General features: G+C 35.8%; 1 protein-coding gene across 1 annotated transcript in view; it reads left to right on the top strand.

The window, feature by feature from the left end:
• Positions 1-22,935, top strand: part of TRHDE (thyrotropin releasing hormone degrading enzyme) — a 234,244-nt gene that overhangs the window by 177,694 nt on the left and 33,615 nt on the right. Inside the window, exons 11-13 of the mRNA XM_008062479.1 lie at positions 5,564-5,711; positions 7,761-7,858; positions 8,289-8,396. Of these exons, the coding sequence (XP_008060670.1) occupies positions 5,564-5,711; positions 7,761-7,858; positions 8,289-8,396 (354 nt within the window). The remainder of the gene's footprint in view (positions 1-5,563; positions 5,712-7,760; positions 7,859-8,288; positions 8,397-22,935) is intronic.

Raw genomic sequence — 22,935 nt, 5'->3', positions numbered from 1 at the left:
CATATTTGTCTTTTTTTTTGTACTGTAACTAATTTAAAATCTGATATGAGAATGACTACTCCTGCTTGTTTTAGGTTTCCATTTGCATGGAATATTTTTTCCCCCACACCTTTACCTTGAGTCTATAAGAATCTTGTGTGTTAAGTGAGTCTCTTAAAGGCAACAGATATTTGGAGTTGTTTGTTTGTTTGTTTTAGTTTTTTTATATCCATTCTGTCAGTCTATATCTTTTTAGTGGGGCATTAAGACCATATATGTTCAGAGTTAATAATGATATGTACTGTTCCATTCATCATGCTGGTTTTTATCTGGCTACATTACATATTTTTTCTCTATTGTGTTGGTGTTCTGTAAGACCTGTGAGTTTTATGATTTCTAGTATTTTTCTGCTTCTGTATTTTGACTCTGTTTTAATATTTAGAACTCCTTCGAGTATTTCTTGTAGAGTCAGTGTAGTTGTAACAAATTCCATCAATGTTTGCTTTCCCGAGAAAGACTTCATTTCTCCTTCATTTATGAAATGTAGTTTTGCAGAAATCACAATCCATGACTGACTGTTAGTTACTCTGTTTGAGGAAATTGAAGGTAGGTTCCCAAATCCCTTCTCACTTGTAGGGTTTCTTCTGAAAAGTCTGCTGTAGTCTGATATGCTCACTTTTGTAAATGATTTAATGGTTTTGTCTGACTGCTTTTAAAATTATATCTTTCAGATTAACTTTGCAAAACTGACTGAGTATATGCCTTGGGGGAAGGACCTTTTTGTAATGAATCTTCTGGGGGGTTCTTTGGGCTTCTTGTATTTGCATGTTTAAACCTCCGGCAAGGCCGGGGAACTTTTCCTGCATTATTCCCTCAGATAGGTTTTCCAAACCCAGTAAATGTCTCTTCTTCTTAGATTTGGATATTTTACATAATCTCTCATTTTTTGGAGACTTCATTCTGTTCTGTTCTCTTTATTCTTTTTTTCTTTATTGTTGTCAGATTGAGTTAATTTGAAAACTTTGTCTTCAAGTTCTGAGATCCTTTCTTTGTTTGTTCTGGTCTACTGATACAACTTTCCACTACATTTTGTACTTCTCTAAATGATTCTTTTATTTCTAGAATTTCAGCTTTTTTTTTAAGCTTTTGTCTTATCGGATAATTTTCATTCATGCCCTGAATAGTGTTTGTTTGTTTTAATCTGAACTTTTTCCTGAAATTCATTGAACAATTTTATAACTAACCTTTTGAATTCTATGTTTGCAATTTCAGTGTTGGTTAGGGTCCATTGCTGAAGAGTTTGTGTGGTGTTTTGGGGGTGTTGGAGAACTCTGTTCTTTCATATTGTCGATTTTTTTTTCTGGTTCTTTCTCATGTGGGCAGACAATTTCTTCTCATTTGAGGTTGGCAGATTGCTGACGTATGCACTGTAGGGTTCCCTTGGTTATATATAGCATGGTGTGGTGAGTATCTTAATTGTCAGCTGTGTCAGTCCTATGCTGGGTACCTGCACTGGTGCCCAGCATCCTGAGTGGTTGCAGTGGCTTGGAAAGCGGGGTCTGGAATCAGATCTTCCCCAAAGCTAATTGTATCAGATGTGATAGGCTATGCAGTTGACCTCCAGTTAAGAGGTGGTACTTGTGGGAGAGAGCCAGCTGTGATGGTGGCTGTGGGATTCTTAGTATGTGTTGTTCAAAGGAAATGCCCAGTCAACCTAAGAGGATTGTGAGGCTCTGGGGATTACCCAAGTTATCTGTCTATATTGAGCATTTGAGGGGAGTATGGAGAAGGAGGAAAAGGAAGAGTTCAGGCACTGCACCTGTGCTTTGTGCACTCTTGGCTACCCTAGTGAGGATTCGAAGGAAGTCCCCAACCACTGGTATAATGTTGTTGTGGAAGGTGGGCACAGAAGCATTTACATGGGGTTGAGAGGTTGCTGTGCAGCAAGTCCCGCCCAGCTTCCCACCTTAGCTTTAGGCAGTGTGTGTGCCAACTATCAAAGGAGAGCTGGTCTCAGGGATTCAGGAGTTCTCAGGGCAGCCTATCCCAGACAGGAATTGTTTGCACTGTGGAGTTTGCCCTTGGAGCTTGTCCTCTTCCACGCTGGCTAAAAAGCAGCCACCAGCAAGAGTTGCATTCCTGAGATATGATGGTCTAGAAATGCTCAGGGCTTTTTTTTTTTTTCTTTCCCTGAACCACTCCATGTGGGGTTTGGCAGAGTGTGGTTGTGGGTAAAACATTTTCTCAGGAGGGACTGGAGTCCCACATGTTTCAGGGGGCCCTTAAAATCCTCAGTAATAGCACAGAACTCCTGAATTCCTCCCACTAACCTTTTCCACTGCATCTGGAGGCTGCTAGTGGTCTGTGCTGTGGTCCAGAGGAGAGTTTGACCCAATGAGCCCAGGTCAATTGATTTTTCTCTTTTTTTCACTATGTGGTTACTATCACTTCTTTGATGAGTTGTGGAGTGTGATGCTGGGCTGGTCCTATTCCTCTCCGAGTACTTAGGAAATTCTCTCTGTTTTGGTTAATTCCATAGAAGAAACATACTCTGTGGCCTCATGTCAACTATCTTAATCCCAATTTTCCATTTCCATTTTTTTTTTTTTTGAGTTGGAGTCTCACTCTATCACTCAGACTGGAGTGCAGTAGCCGCTCCCGGCCACTGCAGCCTCGACCTGCTGGGCTCCGGCAATCCTTCAACCTCAGCCTTCCAAGTAGCCGGAATTACAGGCATGCGCTACCACGCCCGGCTGATTCTTTGATTTATTGTAGAGATGAGGTCTCGCCTACCCAGGCGGGTCTCGAACCCGCGGGCTCAGGCAATCCACTCACCTCAGCCTCCCAAAGGTGCGGGATTACAGGCTGAGCCACCGAGTCCGGCTCATTTCCATTTTTAATGCATCCTTTTCTTTACTTAGTTTGTCATTACTTGGAACTTCTATCAGGTTTGCTTTACATTTTTTTTAAAACAATTCCAGCTATCTTATAAATCTAGATCCAAGCCCTGTCTTTTGGACTTGTACATACTAAATGATTGAAGAATAAGAATATAAAATTACATAGTATTTTTTAAAGTTTTAAAATAATTATATTCTGTCCATATTACAGTAATTATTTTTTAAAAGATTAAATTGTAGATATAGACTACAGTGACTCCCAGTTCAACCCTTTTATTTCATAAACAAGCAGTGTGAGGGCTGGATAAATTATTTGCCTAATTATTCAATGAGTCAGGTCTAGACTTTTTCTCAAGTCTAAGTCTCTCTTATAACATTATTTGTTATCTTTTTTAAAATTTGCAATCAAGTTGCCCATTATATAATGTCCACCCATTTACAGAGATGAAGTAAAACACAATAAATTACAATTAGTATAAGGCTATTGTGCTTAAATCTATGAGAAAATAGATACAAACAACTTTCCAGATTTTCTAAATTTACTTGAAGACTTATAATAAGTTAGCTACTTACTGAAAGTTATTTTTAAAAAATACATTACCCTTCTTATTTCTCCAACAAAATAGTAATGGCTTCTAAATAAATCTTCAACTCTAACATTACATAATCCATGATGTATGTAAAGAGGGGGTGAATATAGGATCACCAGGCTAATTAATATTTCAAATTAAAAGTTCAGGAGAGACAAATGACAAAATATGAAATGTTGAAAGCTATAGTTATTTTAAAGAAGAAAATCAAAGAATTATTTTAATTAAAAAAACCCACTTTTTTCAGTGATTGACAAATCCATGAAATAAAAATTTAACTGTATTATTAAGATGCTAAGCTAACTAAAAGATAGTTGCTTATTTAATAGTTACTGCCATAGACTAATTTCAGGCTATTTCCACAAGATTGTATAAAATGGAAACTGCACAAGAAATCTAGAAGTACTCTAAATTATACAAATTTCAGAACATTTTGAAATTTTATTTTATGTGAGATGTTAAGTATAGTTGATCTTGTATTATGGTTGAATCAAAATAGAATGACACACCATTCTTTAGTTTTAATTTTAAAAAGCTGCACAGTTTTCAGAATTTATTAAAATTATGAACACTATAAGGTATTTTTTGCTTATCCCATTGAGTTAGGACTGAGTAATATGGCAAACTTATTTTAAGTGAATATGAGAAAAAGCCTCTGCTTCTTTCCTGTCCACCTTCCATCAAATGAAAAGATCCATCTTATTTTGTAATGCAACAAAAGAACAATAGTGTGAAATGTTGATACACTCGATAAAGACTTTGGTTGCTTTCATATTTCCCTCTTCCTTATGTTAAAACTGAATGTTATGCATTCAGTTTATTATATTTGAGTCTGTTTGGTCTGCTATAACAACATATCTTACACTAGGTAATTAATAAGCAGCAGAAATTTTTATTCACAGTTCTGGAGACTGGGGAGTCCAAGATCAAGTTCCAGCAGATTCGATGTCCAGTGAGGGCTTGCCCTTGGTTTCAAAGATGGTCCTCATATAGCAGTACAAGGGGCATGGGAGCTCACTGGATCTTTTGTAAGGGCACTTATCTCATTCATGAGGATGGGGCCCTCAAGCATTAATCACTTCCCAAAGACTCTCTCTTAATACTATCACATTAGGTATTAAATTCCCACATATGAATTTGGGGAAAACACCAACATTTAAACCATAGCAACTATTAATGATTAAAAAAAAGCAAAATACATAATGCATAATGTCATAACATGTAGCAGAGACATCAAGGCTAAGATCCTATTTTAATATACCATGAGTTATCATTTATATTGCTTTGACTTTGCAAGGATGTTTCATGCAATCTACTGGAATATAGAGAAATGCAGCTCTTTCTGGTTCTTTTTCTGGAAATAGCCTCTTAAACTATAGACAGTATGTATTAAGATAATTTTTAAAAGCTACATTTTAGTATTTTCTAAAGAATCTGACACTGGTCCCCAAGGTGCTCCAACATGTATTTTGAAAGGAAAAAAATTAAAAGGAGTTTATTATTTTAACATATGTAATTTGAATTTTATTAAAATCTACCTCTGATTTTTATAGGTGTTATAGAAAGCATTTCAAAAAAGCTTTGAAAAAATGCTAATATTGCAATCTAACACAGAAACACTCAAAATGAAATTGATATTTTAATTTGATCATCTTTTTTAAAACAATGTGTGTTAACTATGATTACATTGAGTTTCATGAAAAATGAAGAGAATAGATTGAGAAACTGAAATTACATTTCAGTAATCAATTATTTTCAGTTACTTCTCAGCCTCTGAAGAGTTTTTGTGAGGGAACATACCTAGAATTTTGCTTGTATTCCATACTCCCTTCCTTTTTAAAAAATTTTCATTCTGATGTTTTTGTATTTACGTTAATTTTTAACTCTCCAACTCTGTATTTGTTAAGGGGCATTGGCATCCCAACTAGGACTATATTTTTAAAGTGAATAATAATATTTATATAATCCTGAGTATACTTTATATTATGATGAATCTTGCTTTCTGGTGTTTTATTTGCATAAGTAAAATCTTCATTTTTGCATTATCATGTATCTATTCTGCATATAATTAACATTAACTTTTTTTGACTGCAGGGCTGGCTATTTGCCTCAGAATATCCCCCTGGAGATTATCAGATACCTGTCTGAGGAAAAGGATTTTCTTCCTTGGCATGCTGCCAGCCGAGCTCTTTATCCTCTAGATAAATTACTGGACCGCATGGAAAACTACAATGTCTTCAATGTAAAAAGATACAGTTTCTACTTTTTAATTTTTAGAAGACAAACTAATTTCTTATTTTCTACTATATACAAGTGATTTGGAGTTGTTTTAGTTTGTGTTATCATTTTTGTTCTGATACCGTGCAATACTGATGACAATTATTTGAAGAGAAATTTAATATGAAAGTTATCTTTTGTTCTGGTCTAAAAGTGTCAATTAAGCTTAAATGCTTCAGAATTAAAGAAGAAAATATACATGGCAAATCCTTAAAGTTCAAACTTACTTTCCAAGAGTTAGAGGACTGTGTTCACAAAGGACTTAGCTGGGTAGAACGATCCCAAAGATCTTAACAGAACATAGGCAGTTCAGTAAAGATTCTTAGTCACTATTTTTATCCAAAAGGGCATAGTGAATTCAATTCACCTCCTTAATTAACAAGGATAAGATCAACATTGAGGCAAAAGCCCATTCATAATTGGGTCCAAGGGGACACAGGAGAGCAAATAACAGATAATCCAAATAGACACAAAGACATGACAAACATTTCAAAATGTAACCTGACCAGATTTTCTTAACTCAAAACCTGGCAAAACACTGACTAATACTACCTAATCTGATTTAATAATTGTTTTGAATAATATTAAGATTAACTACTGCTCAGAAGCTTTTAATTCTTAAAGTTATCATTATGCTTTTTATCTCCTTTGAGTACTATTTGTTTTTCTTCAGTTATTTTAAGAGCCTGCTCTATGTTTGATAAAATCTTCCTATTTTTTTTGACATATTGATTCTGCTAATTAACCTACACATTTGGAATTCCTCAAAACTGGATTGCCATGACATGAAATATTTTTATTGGAGACATCTAAGATGTTTGATGGCCACAGAGTTGCTTCCTTTTTCTTGCTCTAAATCTACAGAAAAATAACTTCTCATGATTTTTTAAAAAAGAGAATACATTGGCCAGTCTCGGTGACTCAGCCTGTTATCCCAGCACTTTGGGAGGTCGAGGCGAGTGGATTGTCTGAGCCTGCAGGTTTGAGACCAGCCTGGGAAACTTGGTGAGACCTTGTCTCTATGATAAAAATCAAAAATTAGCCAGGCATGGTAGTATGTGCCTGTAGTTCCGGCTACTTGGAAGGTTGAGGCAGAAGGATCACCAGAGCCCAGCAGGTTGATGCTGGGGTGGCCGTGAGAATGTCACTGCAATCCAGCCTGGGTGACCGAGTGAGACTCCAACTCAAAACAAAAGAGAATACATCTACATCATTACTGTTCTTTGTTGTTAGTTTTGTCTAAGCCCTTACAAAAAACATGCAAACAAATAGGTTATTACAGTTATAATATAATTTTTTTCCTAAAGAAAGACTTATTACACTTCTTATTCCCTAACACAGTAAAATACAATTTTGACTATATTTATACTTTAGAATAGTGTATCATGTCCAAGATCTTATCATGTCCAATATCTTAAGAGTTAGGAATTGTTGTTACTGTAGTTTCAAGGCTTTTATGTTTTTGGCAAAATTCAAGGACCACATTAAAGTGAGGGAGAACATGTCTTATATTGTTACTGATATTTAAGTATATCATTAGTCGAATAGATTGTTGAGCTTGGTTATCATAATAATTTAGTGCTCTGTTTATCTGAGCTTTATCAACGCTAGGCTATTGGTTTGGCCAGCATAACAGTTTTGCATTAAATATGGTCTATTGGCATAAAATGCATAAATATTAGATGCTTTTAAAATATATTATATCTGTATATATTTGTATATATGTATATATAGGTGTTATTAATATTTCCTGTTTTTCACATTTTGTTGCAAAAATTGCTATCTAAAATAATTAGTCATGCAAATTAGCCATTTAATAGGAAGAAAGAGAAGAGTTTTACCATTTCAATAGTTGAATAAAAGTACAATAGAGTATTACTATGCCTGTGATTTTCCTGATATTTGAGAATGGGTATATTTTTACAATATTTTAATTTTTTAAATAGAATTTTAATTGTCGGCACAGAGAAGTTTTGAACTAACCTTGTCTTTGTTTCTCCTACATTCCATTTAGGAATATATTTTAAAACAAGTTGCAACCACATACATCAAGCTTGGTTGGCCAAAAAATAATTTTAATGGATCTCTTGTTCAAGCATCCTACCAACATGAGTACTGTTTCATTTTCTTATTATCTTTTCCCCCAGAGCTGTACAATAATGTACTACCAATGTCTTTGTGATTTTAGCAGCCAAATAACATCTTTCTTTCATTCTCCGTCTTACATTTCACTTTCTTGAGATGACTGCTGCTGGGTAGCATGATTTCTACTGCCTGATTCTGAGAATAAAGAAAATATTTTGCTGTGTTTTAATTTAAGATCTGTCTTTATTGGTCGTAGTGAGATTGCAATTCCATTCCCCTCACTGTAGTTACTGCTTCCAGAGAATACTTTCAGTATGTTTAACTTCCATCCTACGAGTCTTTTACTCAGCAGCATAGGATTTCCAAATCTAAAAATTATTTTAAGTAATTTTAAGTAGGTAAAGAGCTAACCTGACTTGCTTTTTAACGTTTTTTTCCCCCTTTGGATGCTATCTAGAGAACTTCGTAGAGAAGTTATAATGCTGGCATGCAGTTTTGGCAACAAGCACTGTCACCAACAAGCATCAACACTTATTTCAGATTGGATTTCCAGCAACAGGAACAGGTAAGTTGAATCAAATTTTGTGTTTCGTAAGTGACTTGATTGTGTTTTCAGATTCTCAGTGAATGCATTTCATTTATTAACTGGATAAAAACAATGCATAGAAAAATCAAACAAAAACTTTGTTTCAGGTTCAAAGCTTCCAAGGCAACAGCATAAAAGTCCACAATAATGGGTCGCTGGAATGTTTCATTGAGACTAACTTTCTTAATGTAGGCCTTTATTTTTCATATATGTAAATTGTCACTTTATTTCAAGTTTTGAAAGCTCTGTCATAAAAACAAAATAATTAAATTTAATCTAAACTCTACATTTCTAGCCGGGCTCAGTGACTCAGCCTGTAATCCCATGCCTTTGGGAGGCTGAGGTGAGTGGATTGCCTGAGCCCGCGGGTTCGAGACCCACCTGGGCAGGCGAGACCTCATCTCTACAATAAATCAAAAAAATTAGCCGGGTGTGGTAGCGTGCACCTGTAGTTCCAGCTACTTGGAAGGCTTAGGCGGAAGGATCACCAGAGCCCAGCAGGTCGAGGTTGTGGTGGCCGGGAGTGGCCACTGCACTCCAGTCTGGGCGACAGTGAGTCTCCAACTCAAAACAAAAACAAAAACAAAAAAACTCTACATTTCTTGATAGAGGTTGCGGAAAATTCCATAAAACAATTACCAGCATATATTATAAACACAGTAGCATAACAAATGTTTATATTAAAAGCTAAAGATAAAAAGGGCACTTTTTCAGTGACCCTTGACAATAACCTTAAACTTGTATCTTATCTTGAAATTTTGCAATTTTATTTAATACATAATACGAGCTTATAGTTATTTAATTGATTAACTTTTTAGAAAAAAACATTGTACTAAATGTCACTTGGTATTGAAAGGAATACTAAACACAGAAATACTTTAAAAAAAAATCATTGTTCTTCTGACCACAGTATGTTAAACCTTCTTAAGGAGTCAATATTTTCAAAGACTTTTATGTTCCATTTCTTTCTACACTTTGGGCAACTGATACTCATTCCTCTTCAGTTTCTGGCCCCGTAACATAAGGAAGGAAGAGGAGCTTGGGGACGATTTGTGGAGATGATACTATTATATGTGCCACATAGGGCCCCATGGACAAAAAAGACTTTTTCTGGATAAGCATAGAAAACCACAGTCAGTATAACCTACTTATAGAACTAATTGATATTTGTCAAGTGTTATTAGGCTTAAATTTAATATCTAACTGACTGTAGATCAAAAGGTACATATTCTGTCCTAAATGGCTCTGGGAGATTCTTTCCCTGTATTATTTAGTAATTTGGTCACAATATCTCACCTTCTGTAGCATTTTTCTACTTGTCCTTTAAGCTAATTGTTTCTGGTCTTACACTAAGCTCAAAAGAAAAATATCTATCACTTTTATCAACTGATCTGTCCTCATTTTTTTAAACTCTCACTAAAGATTGTCTTTTTTACTGTCTTCTGAAAAATATTATATTAAATGTGAAAATGTTATACAATTTTTTTTCTACTTTTTACTATCTCTTACAATTCTACTACATTAATTAGACCATGAAAACAAATATCCATCCAAAACTTTATTAAGATACATATCATATATGCATATGAGAAAAAAGATGAAATGTATTATTTAACAATTGTAGTCTCTACTTCCCTCCATTTTGTTTATTTTGTTACGTGTGCCTTGCCTCAGATTGAGCATTGATTGAAACACTTTAATGAGTTTACCCATGTACACATATTTTCTTATTGTTTTATTAAAATTGAGTTTACACCAATGCATCACAATAATTTCTCTAGAGAGCATTCAACCCTAAAATCACTGCCTAACTGTATAAAATATAGCTGTTGGAAAAAATGTTAAAATGATTCGTTTATTTAACAATATTTTATTAAACAATCCTCAGTACTAGCTGGTACTAAGGCAGATCTCAGAATTAATAGAATATACAGCTCTTTAAATAAATAGTTGTATTTTGAAACAAGAAGATAGAGTGTGAACTAAGCACAAGCTAGGGTATGAACATGAGAAAAGGAAGTATCACTATCTCATTCTGACTCATAAAGGAAAAGTAGGATTTTGTTAGATGAACAAGGCAGGATTGGAGGCAGCAGTAGGTGTCAATGAATATGTCAGGGGGTGGATGGGGATTCCAGACAGAAGAAAGGCATATGTGTCACTGTTTAATTTCATAGGTGTAGTAAATTTTAACTTGTAATTGAACAATTCATCATTTCCATAATTCTCTTATTAATGAAAGTTTATATATAAGATGTCAGTTCATTTTGGCTTTGGTAACTCTCATTTGTTTTGTGGTAAAATAAATTTGCGTCAAACACTTTAAGATTCTTGTGTTATTTACTTCATTAATTTTATATTCTCTGCTTTGCTTTTTTCTTTTGTGACTGGGCAAGTAAATATGCTGAGTGAAACTAACTCTGTGTTTACTAACATTTGCTTAACCAACCATGTGACATGCCCCAGCATACATAAGTTACCTCCTGCAGTGAGGGCACACAATACCCACTTGGCTACCTATATGTGAAGATCAGAGGTTTCATCTGTATTTTTTGGATGATAGCTTCATAATAAAATGATAATACCATCCTACAGTTGGTATTGAATTTAACTTTCTTAAACAGAGTCTATAAAGGGAGGGATAACAGTTGTCTTTAAATATGCCAGTAACAATAGACCAGTCATCATTGTTTGTTTGCTGTTTTTGTTTGTATGCTTAACTGGAACCTTAGAATGATCGCAAAAATCATCTAAAAATAGGGACACTGGAGGCAATGTAGAATTATACTTATAAATTGTTTGGGGAGACGTATATTTATTCTGATAAATCTAAAGAATAATGAATGAGTCATGGAAGTAGCAGGGATTGCATATCTCTGGGGTGCTGTACTATTGTACAGCATAATTGTGATATATTGGAGAGATGGGTAAAATCAGTGATATCAGAATCTGAAAAATGGAATGGATGTGAAAGGTGGTGCAGGGAGGAATAATGGGATCAAAAAGTGCAATGAATAACTGGAGATAGTAGCAGCTGAGAGAAACATTCAAGAAATACAGAGGATGATAAATTGAATGAGTCAACATTCTGATCCCTGTTAAAATATTCAAATGCTACAGTGTGTTGAATTGTAATGGTGATGTCGTGCATAAAAATGGATTGAGCTACATTCAGGTCTTGTTAGGCTGCAATTTGGGAACTAAGTTCAACAGAATGCCACATTTCAGAAAAAAGACAAATGGCCAAGCTTTTGGTGGAGAATAATAATACAAATGGTAAAAAGATCTTGAAAACATGAGCTACTAGAAAAGCTCATGAGACCTGAAAATCTTACTCTAAAAAACAAAACACAGCAATGGTGATAGTCTTTTTGTCTATGTAAAAAGCACTATAAAGGGAATAGAAATTGTTTTCTCACACTAATTGGTGTAAATAAACAAGAAATACGCCTAAGTTTTGCTGAGTAAAATCCAAGAAATATTGCTGCAGAAAAATTATTATTTTAAAATCTTAAAGAACTACTGAAGTTGTACAGTTAATGATACAGAGATCAATATGGCATTAAAGAGTTTTCTCTCTCTGCAGTTTAAAATTCCTGAGCTCTAGTGATCCTCCCAAGATTATAAGTGTGAATCATCACACCTGACTATTTTTTTTTCCTATTTTTTTGTGGAGATGGAGGTCTCACTGTACTTTTCACAATAATGTATTATTTTTTTAAATGTTGTTAAGGGGCACAATTTGAAGCTTTAAGCCAATACAGAGTAAATATTTAAAGCATTTATTTGAATAATTACTCAGATAATAATGTTCATTCCCTATATGTAAATTAAAGACTGGTATTTTCCTTTTTTTATTTAATTTTTATTATAAAAATGTGGGGTACAATTCAGGGCTAGGTATATAAACATTGATCATGCAGGTATCCTTGTTGATGAGGTATGCCCCTCCTTCCCCTAGCAGTTTCCCTCAACTGCCAATACCACCCCCCTCCCTGCCTCTGACAGTTTCCCACTACTGCCATATCGCCTTCTTACAGCATTATAAGTGTTTAAGGTCCACTTATGAGTGAGAACATATGGAAATCTGTTCTTTGTTTCAGTGATAAGTCACTGAGTGTGATCGACTCCAAATCCATTCAAGTTGCTGCAAAGTCTATGTATTTGTCCTTCCTTATTGCTGCATAATATTCCATTTTGTATGTGTACCACATTTTTTAAATCCATTCCAGCTTTGATGGGCAAGACGGTTGATTCCATGTTTTTGCTATTGTGAATAGAGCTGCAACAAACATACATGTGCAGGTATCTTTTTTGTAGAATAATTTGAATTCCTCCAGGTATATTCCCAATAGGGGAATTGCTGAGTCATATGGAAGGTCAATTTCTAGTTCTTTCAGAAATCGCCACACTGTCTTCCAGAGAGGTTGTACTAGTTAGTCTGCATTCCCATCAGCAGTGTAGAAGCGTTCCTTTTTCTCCACATCCTCGCCAGCAGCTGTTGTTGTTTGTTTTATTAATGATAACCATTTTTAAGGTGTTAAGTGGTATCTCAATGTGGTTTTGATTTTCATTTCTCTGATGATGAGTGAGACTGAGCACTTTATCATGTGTCTGTTGGCTGCCCAAATATCTTCGTTTGAGAAGTGTCTATTCATGTCTTTTGACCACTTTTTAAAGGGGCTGTTTGTTGTTTTCCTTTCGGTGCATTTGAGTTCCTTGTAGATCCTAGATGTTAGGCCTTTGTCAGATACACAGTTGGCAAATATTTTTTCCCATTCTGTGGGCTGTCTCCCTGTGCTCTTGATGCTTTCGTTTGCTTTGCAGAAGTTCATCAATTTGATGAGCTCCCACTTGTCTATCTTATTTCTTAAAGTTCTTAAAGTTCTTTAGGGTTCTGAATAGGAATTGGTTCCAAGTTCCAATTACCATAAGGGTGTCTCCTGTGTTTTCTACGATTCTTATAGTTTGAGGTTTTATGTTTAGGTCTTTGATTCATTTAGAGTTAATTTTTGTGTTTGGTGATAGGTAGGGATCCTGTTTCAATCTTCTGCATGTGGCCAGCCAGTTTTCCCAGCACCATTTACTGAATAGGTTCTCCCCTCCCCAGTGGTTGTTGTTGGAGGCTTTGTCAAAGATGAGTTGGCTGAGGAATTGAGGCTTTGCTTCTGGAATCTCTATCCTGTTCCTTTGGTCTATATGCCTATTCTTGTACCAATACCAGGGTATTTTGATTACTGTTAGCTTATAGTAAAGTTTGAAGTCTGGAAGTGTGATACCTCCTGCTTTATTTCTTTTGTTAAGGATTGTTTTGGCTATTCATGGTCGTTTATGTTTCCATATGAATTTCTGTATTGTCATGATTTTTGAGATGTGTTTTTGGATTCGATTTCCAGGTCTGAGAAGAATGATGTTGGTAACTTAATGGATATTGCATTGAATCTGCAGATCGCCTTTGGTAGGATGGACATCTTAACAATGTTGATTCTTCCTATCCATGAGCATGGAATATTTTTCCATTTGTTTGTGTCTTCTTGGATTTCTTTAAGCAGTGTTTTGTAACTCTCATTGTAAAGTTCTTTCACTTCTCTGGTTAGGAAGATGCTGAGGTATTTATTTTTTGTGGCTATTGTGAATGGGATTGTGCTTTTTATTTGGGTCTCTACCTGCTTGTTGTTGGTGTATAGGAATGCAACTGTCTTTTGCACATTTATTTTGTGCCCTGAGACTTTTCCAAAGTCCTTTATCAGTGCAAGCAGGGTTTTGAAAGATTCTCTTGGATTTTCAAAGTATAGGATCATATCACCAGCAAAGAGGGATAACTTGACTTCCTCTTTTCCTATTTGGATACCCCTGATTTCCTTCTCTTGTCTAATTGCTTGAACTAGGACTTCCAACACAATGTTGAATAACAGGGGTGAGGGTGGGCAGTCTTGTCTTGTACCAGTTTTCAGGGGAAATGTTTCTAGTTTCTGTCCATTTAGCAATATGTTAGCTATGGGTTTGTCATAGTTGGCACTTACTATTTTGAGGTATATTCCTTCTATACCTAGGTGTTTGAGGGTGTTTATCAAGAAGCGATACTGGATTTTACCAAAAGCTTTTTCTGCATCTAATGAGATAATCATGTGATTCTTATTTTTACATTGGTTGATGTATTTAATTACATTTATGGTCTTGTGAATGTCGAACCAGTCCTGCATCCTGGGGATGAAGCATATTTGGTCTTGGTGAATGATTTTTGAGATGTGTTTTTGGATTCGATTTGCTAGAATCTAGTTGAGGATTTTTCCATCTATGTTCATGAGGGATATTGGCCTGTGGTTCATTTTCTTTGTTGGATCTTTACCCGGTTTGGGTATCAGTGTAATGTTAGCTTCGTAAAATGATTTTGGGAGATTCTGTCTTTCTCAATTGGCTGATATACTTTCAATAGGATTGGTATCAGCTCCTCCTTGTACATTGCGTAGAATTTTGCTGGAAAGTCATATTTGTAGGTAGTTTTCGTATGACAGAGTCAATTTCCTGGGTTGTTATTGGTCTATTTAGTGTCTCAATATCTTCTTGTTTTAACCTGGGAAGGTTGTATGATGACAGAGAGTCCTCCATTTCATCTAGGTTACAAGTTTGTTTCCATATAGGTGTATATAGTAATCTCTGATAATCTTTTGTATTTCTTTGGGGTCAGTTGTGATTTGATCTTTTACATTTCTGATTGTGTTTATTTGGGCTTTTTCTCTCATTTTCTTGGTCATTCTGACTAGGGGCCCATCAATCTTGGTAATTCTTTCAAAGAATCAGCTTTTTGTTTTGTTGATGCTTTCTATGATATTTTTGTCTCCTATGTCCTTATTTGGGCTCTTATTTTCATGATTTGAATTCTTCTGTAAAGTTGGGGTTTTGGTGGTCTTCTCTTTCCAGATCCCTTAGGTGATTTGTTAGGATCTCCACTTGTGATCTTTCTATTTTCTTGATATGTGCTTGTAGAGATATAAATTCCCCTCTTAGAACTGATTTCATGGCATCTCAGAGGTTTGGTAAGATGTTTCTTCATTTTCACTTGTTTCCAGGAATCTTTCCAGTTCTTCTTTGATTTCAGTGTTGACCCAGTCATTGTTCAGTATCATGCTGTTTAGTGTCCATGTCTTTGTGGACTTTGGGGAAATGTTGTTGGTTTTGATATTTATTTTTACTCCACTGTGGTCTGAGAATGTGCATGGTAAGATTTCAACCTTATGGAATTTGTTTATGCTTGATTTATGGCCAAGGATGTGATCGATCTTGGAGTATGTTCCATGTGGTAATGAGTAGAATGTATATTCTGTGTTTGTTGGGTGAAATAATCTGTAGACATCTACTAAGTCCATTTGGTCAAGTGTCAAGTTGAGGTTCTGGATCTCCTTGTTGATTGTTTTGCCTTGATGATCTATCTAGGGTTGTCAGTGTGGTATTCAATTCCCCTGCTATAATAGTATTAGAGTCAATATCTTTTTCTGGTTTATTTAGTAGTTTCTTTATAAATGCTGGTGCTCCTGTGTTGGGTGCATATATGTTTAGGATGGATATTTCTTCTTGATGGATTGAACATTTTATCATTATGTAGTGTCATTTTGCATCTTTTTAAATTTTTGATAGCTTAAAGGTTGTTTTGTCTGATACTAGGATTGCAACTCCTGCCTTCTTTTGTGATCCAATTGCCTGGAAACTTGTTTTCCATCCTTCATCTTTGAGTCTGTGTGCATCACTTGTAGTGAGATGAATCTCCTGGATGCAGCAAATAATGGGGTTATAGTTTCTTATCCAGTCCACCATTTTGTGTCTTTTCAGTGGTGCATTCAGTCCATTCACATTCAGGTTGATTATTGAAATGGATTGCTTATCCCTGTCAAGAGGTTCTTATAAAGTTTTTTCTGTGTTTGTTTTCTTTTGGCTTTGGGGTTAATGTATGTGTGTGTTTTCAAGTTTCTTGTTGTGCTCTATTTTCTGTTGATTCTGGGCTCTGCTGTTCTCTTGGGAAGTGTGTGGTCATTCTTTTTTTTCTTCCTTCTGTGCTTAATACCTTTTTAAGTGTCTCCTGTAGAGCTGGTCTGGAAGCTGCATAATCTCTTAGGGATTGGATGTCTGGGAAGGATTTTAATTCTCCATCACTGATGAAGCTGAGCTTGGCTGAGTAGAAAATTCTTGGTTTAAATAACTTTTCTTTGAGGACTTTGAATATAGGGCTCCAGTTCCTTCTTGCTTGGAGTGTTTCAGCCGACACGTCCGCTGCTATTTTGATTGGTTTTCCCTGGTAGGTAGTCTGACCTTTCTGTCTTGCTGCATTTAGTATTTTTTCTTTTGTGCTTTCTTTGTGAAGGTGAATTACTATCTGTCTAGGGGTTGGTCTTCTAATTTGATGTTTTGTGGGGGTTCTCGCTATCTCTTGTGCTTGGCTGGTCACATCTCTGGTGAGATGCAGAAAGTTTTCTTGGATTACCTCCTGGAATACTTGTTCCAAGGTGTTCTCATTTTCTCTTTCTTCTTCTGGGATACCAATCAGGCATAGGTTTGGCCTCTTGATATAATTGCACACCTCATGTAGGCTTTATTCTTTCTTTCTGATTCTTCTTTCTATGTTTTTTACAGATTGGGTTAATTCCATGTTCTGGTCCTTAAGTTCTGAGATTCTTTCTTCAGCTAGATTAATTCTGTTTTCCATGCTTGTCAACTTGTTATTTATTTCCTGGATGAAATTTTTTATTGCCAGAATCTCTGTTACAAGTTCTTTCAGTGTTGAATCTTGTCTTTCTTGAGTCTTATTCACTCTTTCCAACCATTCCCTAATCCCTGTCATATTCTGGGGCCAGTCATTGGTGACTTCCATTGTTTGGGCACCAAGGTCTGATTTCTCAGTTGTTTTGTCTTTGGTAGACTTGGAATTACCTGAGGTCTTCCTCTGGCTTTTCCTCATTTGTGGCAGATCTCTTGTTTTTTTCTTTAGTTCTGTTATTCAGTGTCAGTGACTTCCCCCTCTCATGTTTGCTCAGTCTTCTATTCTTCCCTGATCCAGGCTCTGGATTTGTTCTATTTTGAATTAGGATAGTGGATGGGAAGCATTGCTGTCTCTTGTAGTTTTTGAAATCTGAGTAAAGTGGGGGATGGGGTGCTAGGAATCAGATGCTACTTGAAAATTAAAATATTCACTTATTATGGTATGTGTTCCCTGAGATCTTCTCCCCACCACCACTGTATATGACAGTGTAAAGCACAAACCAACACATACTATAAAACAATCTGGAATAACAACAAAGTGAAACAAAACAAACTTCATCAAAAAAGAAAACCCCAAGAAAACTAAACACACACACATATGACTAGTACACAGTGAATAGAGAAGAAAGACAAAAAGAACAAATGGGAGAGAATAAGAAAAAATAAAAAAATAAAAAATTTTAATTTTAATTTAAAAAAAAGGGGATTCAGGTGGATCCCTCACACATATATTGACACACCCTTAAACTATAAAAAATGAATGTAAAAAACCTCAGAAGAACAAAAGAGCAAAATCAACAACAAAATCAAAAGATGAACACACAATCATTCACATACACACATAGAGAATGACAAATAAAAAAGAAAGAAACAGAAAAAGAAAAGAAAAAAAAATTGAGGAGGATGCAGATCAAAGCCTCACATATACATTCATGCACAAAGTCAAAATATTTTTAAAATAGATGAACTAACAATCAGAAAATTTTCAAAACTAAAAAATAATTGAAAATTTAAAAAACAGAACAAAACATAAAACAAACAAACAAAAACCCGTCCTCTTGTGGCAGACTCTATAATTATTTCTCTAATCAGATCGTACCTGCAGAGTCACCTCTTTCACTCTCTCCTCAGGGAAGGAAGCAGGGAAGGAGGAGGGGCAGTGGAGGTGGGTGGGGCTGCAGCCCTCCCCTCCCACTCTTGTATGGTCAGGGAGATCTCTGGTGGGGATGCACAGGATAGCCCCTGCCCCAGTTATGTACTCTCATGTGTTGCCTCTGCCAGGCCTATCCTGGAATGGGGTTCTCCTATTGTGACTGATGTCCAGTCTCTGTCTGGGTTTGTCCCTCTCAGTCGTGGCCCAGCTGTGTGGGTCTGATGTTCAGAGGATTGCTGGGGAGGAGGGGGTTTGGTTCAGTCCCAGACTCACCACTGATCTCTTTGGAGTTCTTCCTTGTCCTTTTCTGGCCACACCCTTTGTCCCATGACTAGATCAGGGTGGGGGGGGGGCACCTGAAACTCAACACTCATCAGGTCAGGTCCCTCTGAAGTTTGTGCTCTCAGAATATTTCTTCTGGACCATAATCAAGTCCTGAGTAGTTGATCTGCCATTCACAGAGATCAGATCTCTGGACTCTCTGCAGCCCCTTCCAGCCCCCTTGTTAGGTGTTGAAGTAGTGAGGCAAAACCCAGAGTGGTCTCTCTCCTACTGCAACGGTGAGGGAGCACCTGGGGAAATAGTTTGTCTGGGCTGCTTAGGCAACAAGTTGGAGGCTGGGGGAGGGTGCAGGGAGTGAAGTTGGGTGTGTAGGGGGGCGCGGAATGCAAATCTCTGCCTGGAAAATGGCTTTAGTGGATGGTACCTCACCAGGCATGGACTTCTCTCAGGATTCCCCAATGCTTTCTCTCCAATAATCCAATCCTGCGCTCCAGTGGATACAGTATGACAGGTGATGGTGTGCCTGGTGCCAGGTGCTGGGAATCAACTGGATTCAGCAGGCTTTTCTCAGACACATTCCTGCAGGCAGCAGGCATTTCTGCGTGTGATCTTGCAAGCTGCGTTCTAATTTCAGGGCAGTGGGGGCTTGCAGTTGCCCTCAGATGGGGGACCTGGGTATATGCACTCATGTCCCCTCAAACAGACTTTCACACTCCCACCAGCACCTGCCTACTCATGCAGGGTGTCTTTATTGACATTTGCCTCCATGGAGATTCTTACAGCATGACCTGTTGCCATCATCTTAAGCTCCTCCCCCTCCTTTCCCCTGGTATTTTCACTGTAAAAAAATACCCTGAAACAACACAGCACCTTGTACATAGTAAATGTTGATTGAATTGAAATAAATTGGGAATTTGTTTTGAAACTGAAAAAATGTTAAGTAGTGGAGCAAATCTACTTTACAACATATATAATATGTAAGCTTCACTACTCATGCAATTAATTATAATGTTATTAATATTATTGTCTTTAATGTTGACAAAGCTATTTTACTTTATTTCCTTTATTGAGTGTTTATTACATGTGTACACTGGCTAAGTCCTTTGTATAGAATCTCATCATATTTATTTTTATTTTTACCAAGATCTGTTCCAAATTTATAAAGGTTATACAACTTGCCAAGATTATATAACAATAGGTGGCAGAACTGGGCTGCTACTCTCAACTTACCTGCCCCCTAGCCTTACATGTGATTTTGTAGTATATCAAATTGCCATCTATCAGTAATACACGTGTTTGAAAGTGGTAAAAAAAAAAAAAAAAGCAAAATAAATAAAAAACATGCAACTGCCTTCAAGTACTCTCTTCAGTGAATATAAGCAACAGTTTTATGCACACAGGGCCATATGGGGCTACATGGCATAAGCCAGTGGTTCTTGAACCTATACATGCATCAAAATCAACAGGTGGACTTTAAAGTGTTTGTTGGCCTCCACCTCCAGAGTTTCTGATTTCCTAGGTAGAGTGAGGCCCAAGAAGTTGTTTTCTTAACAAGTTTCCAGTTAATACTGAAGTGGTTGGTCCAGGAACCACATTTTGGGAAACGCTAGTATAGGGAAAGTTTACTATCAGAGTCAGAGACACTTATGATCAAATTGAAACTGCTTCCCTAAATAATCTTGGGAAAGACTTTTGGTTTCTTCATCTGCAAAATAACAGTCATATTACTAACCATAGAGGTCAGAAGAGTAGTGTGAAAAAAGAATGTCTATATAATAATTAACCCTACTAGGAAATAATAAAACATTTGTCTTCTTACGAGTTGCCCTCTAATTGTTCTGACTATTCCTGTACTGAGTGGTGTGAATTTTAAGTGAGGATGGAAGGAATAGTAACATCTATAGAATGTCTTCAATGTTATACTTACCCTCTGTATATTTTGAGGGTAACAGGATGTGATCTGTAACAAAATATAAAACCAAATACTACTATAGAGATTCTAAGTTAGAAGCAGAAAGACACTTACCCATTTTTCTCTACTTTGGAGAATACTGCCTATCTTGGCATCAGGCAAATATTACTTTTTCCTTCTTGCTTTTAATAAGTTGCTATTTGTGGCACATGTCTCTCCATTAGACATAGCCCACTTTATCTCATGGTGTAGAGATCTTCAAGTAAGCCCGTATCCTTTGTGTCTGATCCTTGTCTATCGATGTTTGCTTTTATTATGTGGGAATATAAAAGTGGAGGTACAAAGAACTCTTTCCACGGTGGTCTGCTTATATCCTGTTTAGAAACCTCATGCGTTCTTCACCCAAAATGTAAGTCCTGGCTTATTTGTCTATGTTTCTATGTTTGCAGGGTCGTATTTTTCTCAATTCTTTACACTACTTTTCTATTTTTCTTGCTGTAAAATTTTCCACTTTAAATTTTCATAGGCTAAAACCAGACTTGTCATGCTAGTGCTGTTACCAGCACAGGCAATTTGTAGACCAGTGGACACAGCAGGAAGTTTGTATGGAGTAGTGAAGTGGACACAACTATCTAGCCCTCCAGTGAGCATGAAGTCTCAAATTTGGTTGTCTTTTGTCATTAAACATTTGTGGCTTTCAAGAAGTCAGTTAACTTCTCAGTATCTAAGTGATAAGATTGCCCCCAATCTCCACTGTTTGTTTACACAAGCTCTAATAGTCCAAAATTTCACATAACTATGTCTGAACATAAATCATAAAGTTTTCCTGCAATAGAACTAATTTTAGTTATCTTAAGATTATTAGCCAAAGGGTATATGTTATCCATTCATGTATTAAATAAATTTACATTGAGCAACTCTTATGTGTTGGGCACTACATTAGACACTTATAAGGTGGGAGTTATTCTCTCAACTAATGCTAGCCTCTGTTACTTGCCAGGTTTTAAAAATACATAGTTCTTGATCTTACATACTCTAAAGTCTGAGGTGATTGTGGGGAGGTAAGAAGAAGATAAAAGTAGTTTAAAATAATCACACAAAACTAAAAATGAAACTCAGATAAATGCAACAAAGGGGAGCTCTGTGGTGTTCTCAGAGACTCTCATATAAGAATTGGATCAGTGCAAGGAAATCAGGAAAAATGTCCAGCCCTTGAGAGCTGGTAGTGGAAATGAAAAGAAGTGGAGATAGTTGAGCATGATTGAGGAAGAAAGAAGGACAGGAGTTAATAACTGCATTGTTGAGTAAGAGGGGAAAAAAGCATTAAGAACAATTTATTAGAATAATTCCAATAGAGCTCAAATTTTATGCATATCTCCTAAAATATGTTTACATCTTTGTCTCAAATCCTCCACCATACATTTAAATAACTGCAAGAATTTAACTTCCAGCATATTGTTAATAGACATTTTTAAATAAAATCTTTTCAACCCCTCTGAATGTTATTCAATGAACTCTAAAACCATAGCTATTTTTTTTAACCATTAACTTTTAAAAAATATGATGAAGTTTTTATTTAATAGTCATGGGCTTTATATCATTCTTCTCTCTTCCTCAAACTTGTATTCTAATATATTACTACCTGAAAATCTTTTATGAATCACTCTATTACACTCTGCAAAAACAAACAAACAAAAAAACAAAAAAAAACTACACATATAGATAAGAAAATCATTTTTATGTCACCAGAAAACCTTGTGTTAATTTTTATCTAAACTGAGTTATTAGAGTAGTTAATTTGGTAAATCATTTCTAAACATAGAAATAAAAATAGTTAAATATAAAAGTAAAAAATAAAATAGGCCCTCTTTTCAGTTAGTTTATATCTTCATAGATAGATTACTTATTGCTAGAATGAGAGAAGTTTCACTATCAATTCTATTCCTATTTTTATGTTAAAGTACTGAGAGATGTTTTACATAGAAATGTTTTGATATGACAATGTGACACAATTTTTCACACTCTTTCCAAGTTTTGTGCCAGATATTGAATATTTATCTATTACCAGAAAACTTGATTAAGCTTTTCTTCAAATTTTATAGATGTAAAGAATTTAAAAATTCAAAAACTCATTTTCTAAACATCAACACCAGTATTTGGAATTTATTCTTTGCTACTGCTGTATAGGGTACCCTCAGAAGCTTCAGGATGAATGAGAAACATGCTTTTCTTCTGGAAAGTGGGAAAAAGAAAAAAGGGTTTTATGAAAAGGAGTGTTGATATGAAAGTTTAGCACTTGGAATTTGTTTCCTGTGACACCACATACATTTTGGGGTACTCCTTGGAAAATCTTCCCTTAATCCCAGAGATATGGACACCTCATTTTGAAAACCGCTACACTAGTATGTGAGTAGTAATGG

Source organism: Carlito syrichta, unplaced genomic scaffold (genome assembly GCF_000164805.1).
Source record: "Carlito syrichta isolate Samal-C Ts95f unplaced genomic scaffold, Tarsius_syrichta-2.0.1 Scaffold305719, whole genome shotgun sequence".
Classification (NCBI taxonomy): Eukaryota; Metazoa; Chordata; class Mammalia; order Primates; family Tarsiidae; genus Carlito; species Carlito syrichta.
The sequence above is the reverse complement of the archived record's forward strand: the minus strand, read 5'-3'. Positions and strand labels throughout refer to the sequence as shown.